At 65.3% G+C, this 6,792-nt stretch overlaps 1 protein-coding gene and 1 long non-coding RNA gene across 2 annotated transcripts; both read left to right on the top strand.

Moving 5' to 3' along the window:
• The first annotated feature begins 329 nt into the window (after positions 1 to 329).
• Positions 330 to 880, top strand: LOC122472080. Its single transcript, XR_006294340.1, has 3 exons — positions 330 to 390; positions 452 to 512; positions 684 to 880. It is a non-coding gene; the product is annotated as an uncharacterized LOC122472080 (long non-coding RNA).
• Positions 881 to 2,589: 1,709 nt separating this feature from the next.
• On the top strand, positions 2,590 to 3,966 carry LOC122472050 (hornerin-like). Its single transcript, XM_043561367.1, has 3 exons — positions 2,590 to 2,981; positions 3,104 to 3,396; positions 3,519 to 3,966. Exons 1-3 carry the CDS (start codon positions 2,664 to 2,666, stop codon positions 3,964 to 3,966), a joined length of 1,059 nt encoding a protein of 352 aa, XP_043417302.1. The 5' UTR covers positions 2,590 to 2,663.
• Positions 3,967 to 6,792: the final 2,826 nt, after the last annotated feature.

Below are 6,792 nucleotides of genomic sequence, written 5' to 3'. Positions count from 1 at the left end.
AGCACGTTTGGTCCTCAGAAAGCAAAGCATAGAAGCACACGTGACCAGCGATCCCGCTTCGGGTCTATCCCCAGAAGAACCGGAAGCAGGACCCGAAGAGACACCCGCTCGCCCACATTTGCGGCGGCAGGATTCCCGGCGGCCGAGAGACGGAAGCGACCCACGCGTCCACCGACAGACGACCACAGTGTGGTCCGGCCACACGATGGACTATCACTCAGCCTTAACAAGCAAGGAAATCCTGGCACCGGCCGCCACGTGCATGAACGCGGAGGGCGGGAGGCTGAGTGACACAAACCACACACGGAAGGATGGACACTGTAGGATCCCACTCCCACGAGGCCCCGGGGTCGTCAGACTCACGGACACGGGAGGACCCACTCCCACGAGGTCCCGGGGTCATCAGACTCGCGGACACGGGAGGACGCGCACTGGGACCCACTCCCATGAGGTCCCGGGGTCGTCAGACTCACGGACACGAGAGGACACGCACTGGGACCCACTCCCACGAGGTCCCGGGGTCGTCAGACTCACGGACACGAGAGGACACGCACTGGGACCCACTCCCTCGAGGTCCCAGGGTCGTCAGACTCGCGGACACGGGAGGACGCGCACTAGGACCCACTCCCACGAGGTCCCGGGGTCGTCAGACTCGCGGACACGGGAGGACACACTCCCACGAGGTCCCGGGGTCGTCAGACTCACGGACACGGGAAGACACGCACTGGGACCCACTCCCACGAGGTCCCGGGGTCGTCAGACTCACGGACACGGGAGGACACACTCCCACGAGGTCCCGGGGTCGTCAGACTGACGGACATGGGAGGACACGCACTGGGACCCACTCCCATGAGGTCCCGGGGTCGTCAGACTCACGGACACAGGACACGCACTGGGACCCACTCAGACGAGGTCACAGAGTCGTCAGACTCACGGACACGGGAGGACACACACTGGGACCCACTCACTCGAGGTCCCGGGGTTGTCAGACTCACGGACACGGGGGGACATAAACTGGGACCCACTCCCTCGAGGTCCCGGGGTCGTCAGACTCACGGACACGGGGGGACATACACTGGGACCCACTCCCTCGAGGTCCCGGGGTCGTCAGACTCGCGGACACGGGAGGACACACTCCCACGAGGTCCCAGGGTCGTCAGACTGACGGACACGGGAGGACATGCACTGGGACCCACTCCCACGAGGTCCCGGGGTCGTCAGACTGACGGACATGGAGGACACGCACTGGGACCCACTCAGACGAGGTCACAGAGTCGTCAGACTCACGGACACGGGAGGACACACACTGGGACCCACTCACTCGAGGTCCCGGGGTTGTCAGACTCACGGACACGGGGGGACATACACTGGGACCCACTCCCTCGAGGTCCCGGGGTCGTCAGACTCACGGACACGGGGGGACATACACTGGGACCCACTCCCTCGAGGTCCCGGGGTCGTCAGACTCGCGGACACGGGAGGACACACTCCCACGAGGTCCCAGGGTCGTCAGACTGACGTACACGGGAGGACATGCACTGGGACCCACTCCCACGAGGTCCCGGGGTCGTCAGACTGACGGACACGGAGGACACGCACTGGGACCCACTCAGACGAGGTCACAGAGTCGTCAGACTCACGGACACGGGAGGACACACACTGGGACCCACTCACTCGAGGTCCCGGGGTTGTCAGACTCACGGACACGGGGGGACATACACTGGGACCCACTCCCTCGAGGTCCCGGGGTCGTCAGACTCACGGACACGGGGGGACATACACTGGGACCCACTCCCTCGAGGTCCCGGGGTCGTCAGACTCGCGGACACGGGAGGACACACTCCCACGAGGTCCCAGGGTCGTCAGACTGACGGACACGGGAGGACATGCACTGGGACCCACTCCCACGAGGTCCCGGGGTCGTCAGACTGACGGACACGGAGGACACGCACTGGGACCCACTCAGACGAGGTCACAGAGTCGTCAGACTCACGGACACGGGAGGACACACACTGGGACCCACTCACTCGAGGTCCCGGGGTCGTCAGACTCACGGACACAGAAGGACACGCACTGGGACCCACTCAGACGAGGTCACAGAGTCGTCAGACTCACGGACATGGGAGGACACACACTGGGACCCACTCACTCGAGGTCCCGGGGTCGTCAGACTCATGGACACGGGGGGACATACACTGGGACCCACTCCCTCGAGGCCCCGGGGTCGTCACTCACGGACACAGGGGGACATACACTGGGACCCACTCCCACGAGGTCCCGGGGTCGTCAGACTCGCGGACACGGGAAGACACGCACTGGGACCCACTCCCATGAGGTCCCGCGGTCGTCAGACTCACGGACACGGGAGGACACACTCCCACGAGGTCCCGGGGTCGTCAGACTGACGGACACGGGAGGACACGCACTGGGACCCACTCCCACGAGGTCCCGGGGTCGTCAGACTCGCGGACACGGGAGGACGTGCACTGGGACCCACTCCCTCGAGGTCCCGGGGTCGTCAGACTCGCGGACACAGGAGGACGCGCACTAGGACCCACTCCCACGAGGTCCTGGGGTTGTCAGACTCACGGACACGGAGGACACGCACTGGGACCCACTCCCACGAGGTCCTGGGGTCGTCAGACTCAAGGACACGGGAGGACATGCACTGGGACCCACTCCCTCGAGGTCCTGGGGTCGTCAGACTCGCGGACACAGGAGGACGCGCACTAGGACCCACTCCCACGAGGTCCCGGGGTCGTGAGACTCACGGACACGAGAGGACACGCACTGGGACCCACTCCCACGAGGTCCTGGGCTCGTCAGACTCACGGACACAAGAGGACACGCACTGGGACCCACTTCCACGAGGTCCCGGGGTCGTCAGACTCGCGGACACGGGAGGACGCGCACTAGGACCCACTCCCACGAGGTCCCGGGGTCGTCAGACTCACGGACATGGGAGGACACACTCCCACGAGGTCCCGGGGTCGTCAGACTCAAGGACACAAGAGGACACGCACTGGGACCCACTCCCTCGAGGTCCTGGCGTCGTCAGACTCACGGGCACGGGAAGACACGCACTGGGACCCACTCCCACGAGGTCCCGGGGTCGTCAGACTCACGGACACGGGAGGACACGCACTGGGACCCACTCCCACGAGGTCCTGGGGTCGTCAGACTCACGGACACGGGGGGACATACACTGGGACCCACTCCCTCGAGGTCCCGGGGTCGTCAGACTCGCGGACACGGGAAGACACGCACTGGGACCCACTCCCACGAGGTCCCGGGGTCGTCAGACTCACGGACACGGGAGGACACACTCCCACGAGGTCCCGGGGTCGTCAGACTAACGGACATGGGAGGACACGCACTGGGACCCACTCCCACGAGGTCCCGGGGTCGTCAGACTCATGGACACAGAAGGACACGCACTGGGACCCACTCAGATGAGGTCACAGAGTCGTCAGACTCACGGACACGGGAGGACACACACTGGGACCCACTCACTCGAGGTCCCGGGGTCATCAGACTCACGGACACGGGAGGACACGCACTGGGACCCACTCCCACGAGGTCCCGGGGTCATCAGACTCACGGACACGGGGGGACATACACTGGGACCCACTCCCTCGAGGTCCCGGGGTCGTCAGACTCACGGACACGGGAAGACACGCACTGGGACCCACTCCCACGAGGTCCCGGGGTCGTCAGACTCACGGACACGGGAGGACACGCACTGGGACCCACTCCCTCGAGGTCCCGGGGTCGTCAGGCTCACGGACACGGGAGGACACGCACTGGGACCCACTCCCACGAGGTCCCGGGGTCGTCAGACTCACGGACACGGGGGGACACACACTGGGACCCACTCCCTCGAGGTCCCGGGGTCGTCAGACTCGCGGACACGGGAGGACACGCACTGGGACCCACTCACTCGAGGTCCCGGGGTCGTCAGACTGACGGACACGGGAGGACACGCACTGGGTCCCACTCACTCGAGGTCCCGGGGTCGTCAGACTCACGGACACGGGGGGACATACACTGGGACCCACTCCCACGAGGTCCCGGGGTCGTCAGACTCGCGGACACAGGAGGACACGCACTGGGACCCACTCCCACGAGGTCCCGGGGTCGTCAGACTCACGGACACGGGGGGACATACACTGGGACCCACTCCCACGAGGTCCCGGGGTCGTCAGACTCGCGGACACGGGAGGACACGCACTGGGACCCACTCACTCGAGGTCCCGGGGTCGTCAGACTGACGGACACGGGAGGACGCGCACTGGGACCCACTCACTCGAGGTCCCGGGGTCGTCAGACTCACGGACACGGGAAGACACGCACTGGGACCCACTCACTCGAGGTCCCGGGTCGTCAGACTCAGGGACACGGAGTAGACGGCGGGGCCGGGGCTGGGGGAGCCAGTGGGGGTCTGTGTGTAACAGGACCGAGTCTCAGTGTGGGGAGATGGGACGTTCTGGAGCCAGACGGTGGGGCGGCCGCACAGCAGCGTGAATGTGCTCGGTGCCCCTGAGCTGCTCACTCAGAAATGGTCAAAACGATAACTTGTGTGTTATGTATATTTTTCCACAATAAAAACGTACTTAAAATCATGTGTTGCTGTGGCGAGGGTCTCCGGCCAGGGGACAGAGAGGCCGTGGGAAGGGTGCAGAGTCTATATCAGGGCCTCCAACGGCAGCTTCTACTGCCTTGTGACCAAGGGTCCTGCGTTTTCATTTTGCTCTGGGCCTCGCAGGTCTCGCGGCCAGCACTGGATCCTGGCAGTCGTGGCTGGAGATGTCTGCTGTGTATGATCTGCAGTGGAACTTTCAAGGTTTTCTGGAAAACCCATGAGTGATGCGAAATGAGTTTTCGCTGGCCGGCCGCAACCGACCTCCCGTGAGCCTCCTGCTGCTGGACAGCGGGAAACGCACTGTTCCCAGACGGCCTGCAGGATTTCCTCCCTTTGGTCCTGCCTCACTTATGAATCTTTGTGCCTTTGTCCCTTGACTCAGTTTACCATCTGGCTCCCTCTTGTGTGAGAGCTGCGAGTGAGCACACGTCATGGGCTCATGCTTGCACACGCTCGGGTCTGGCCATCTTGGGACAGGCAGTGGGGCTGCGGGGCGGGGGCGGGGGCCCTGGGCTGGCCGGGCTCGCGTGGCTGCAGGTTCCGCTGTGGGGCTACGATGACTTCCGGCACAGGACCACACGCCGTGCTCTCTCCCCGTGACTCAGCAGCCCGTCCGCTGCCCCAGCTGCTTTTCATTGCCGTGTAGTATTCTGCTGTGTGACCGCACCTCAGTGTACTTATCCGTTCTCCTGTGGTGGATGCTTGGTGGTTTCCAGCTCCTGGTCACGGCGAAAACCTTATAAAAAGCCATTTGCCTCTTCCGGGTGGACTCATAAGTGAGACACAGACCCTTCCCTGCTCTAAAAGTCGTAGGCTTCGTGCACGCGTCAGCCAGGCGACAGACAGATCGGCAGAGAAAGGGGAGCGCGGAGGGCCGGGCCCCTGGGCCAGCAGGCTCAGGCCGCCGGGTCTGGGGGTGGACCCTGGCGTGGGCTTCTGTGAGATCAGTCCTGGAAGCCAGTGCTGGAGGCCCGCCCGGGGAGGGCAGCTGCGGACGGGGGGCCAGAAGCGGCCAAGCGCAGAAGCGCAATTCTGCGGGGTCCCAGGGTCCTCGGCGCCCACGCGCAGAACCACGTCTGGGGCCTGGACCTGGGGAGGGGAGGCCGGGCAGGCCCGCGGGCAGGTGCTGGTGGGCAGGGGTGACAGGCCGAGCTCCGGGCTCTTCCACCGTCCTCCCGGGGCGTGGGGGGCGGTCCCGCGGCTTGGAGAGGAATCGTCTGTTGCATTCATCGGATTCTGGGAGCAATCTTGGCGAAGGGTCTCCTTAGCACTTCATTAAACACTTTACGTGAGTAACAACCTCAGGGGACTCCCAGAAGCCGCGTGGGCGGGGAGCAAACAGCTGCATCAATTAACTCTGGCTCCCGGGGTGCACTTGGGAGCGAGGGCCCCTCGCAAGTGCACGTCCTGCAATCAGGCTCCAGACACAGCAAGGCTGACCACCCGGTTACCGGAGCCCCCATCGATCGGGACCGGCCGGCGCTGGCTGCCACGAGCCGCCATCCCGTCCTCATTAATAAATTGGGCCGCGCTCAGAGCGGCTCTCGCGAGGACGTGCGAAGAACCACGGAGCCGAGGCGGACCCGTCCCTGCCGGACGCGGGAGCTGGTGTCATGATCCCTCCCGCTCTGTGTCTGTCCCTGGGCCGGGGAGCCCCTGAGGGCCCAGCCACCCCCGTTCCTCCGGACTGTGGTCAGCCCCTGCCCGCGGCCTCTCCCCTTTGAGCACCCCTGTTCTCACGCCTGCCCTACTCCCACCCGGAGAGGCAACGGGAGGGCTCCACCCCTCCCTTGCCCTGTGACCTGGGCTCGGCGCCCCCATCCCCCCTGCTGAGTGTGGGCGGGGCTGTGACTTGATCCCGAATGGCCAGGGTGAGGGTACCACCCCCAGGTTAGGTCCTGTCTTGTGTGGCTGCACGACTGCTTGTCCTGCTGGCTGCGAAGGTGCTACGAGGAGGCCACGGGGCAGGGAACCGTGGGCGTCGCCTCCCCCCACCCCGGACCTGAGCGCAGCCTCGGTAAAGCCGCGGGGCCCTCAGCCCTGCACCTGTGACACAATACGTGCGGCCCACAACCCGAGTGGGCCAGAAACAGTCCACGGCGGTGGGGCCTCCGTGACCCCGAGCAGCACCCAGGTGAGCCGTGCCCGCC

The sequence above is a fragment of the Prionailurus bengalensis genome, chromosome E3, assembly GCF_016509475.1.
Source record: "Prionailurus bengalensis isolate Pbe53 chromosome E3, Fcat_Pben_1.1_paternal_pri, whole genome shotgun sequence".
NCBI lineage: Eukaryota > Metazoa > Chordata > Mammalia > Carnivora > Felidae > Prionailurus > Prionailurus bengalensis.
Note: the sequence above shows the minus strand (reverse complement) of the source record. Positions and strands in the feature narration are given on the sequence as shown.

Excerpts from the sequence above, each read along its gene's own strand:
- LOC122472050 (XM_043561367.1), top strand. The coding sequence starts at position 2,664 with ATGCACTGGGACCCACTCCCTCGAGGTCCTGGGGTCGTCAGACTCGCG. Across the intron at positions 2,982-3,103 it reads GGAGGACACACTCCCACGAG|GTCCCGGGGTCGTCAGACTC; the intron begins GTCCCGGGGTCG and ends CACTCCCACGAG. Across the intron at positions 3,397-3,518 it reads CTGGGACCCACTCCCACGAG|GTCCCGGGGTCATCAGACTC; the intron begins GTCCCGGGGTCG and ends CACTCACTCGAG.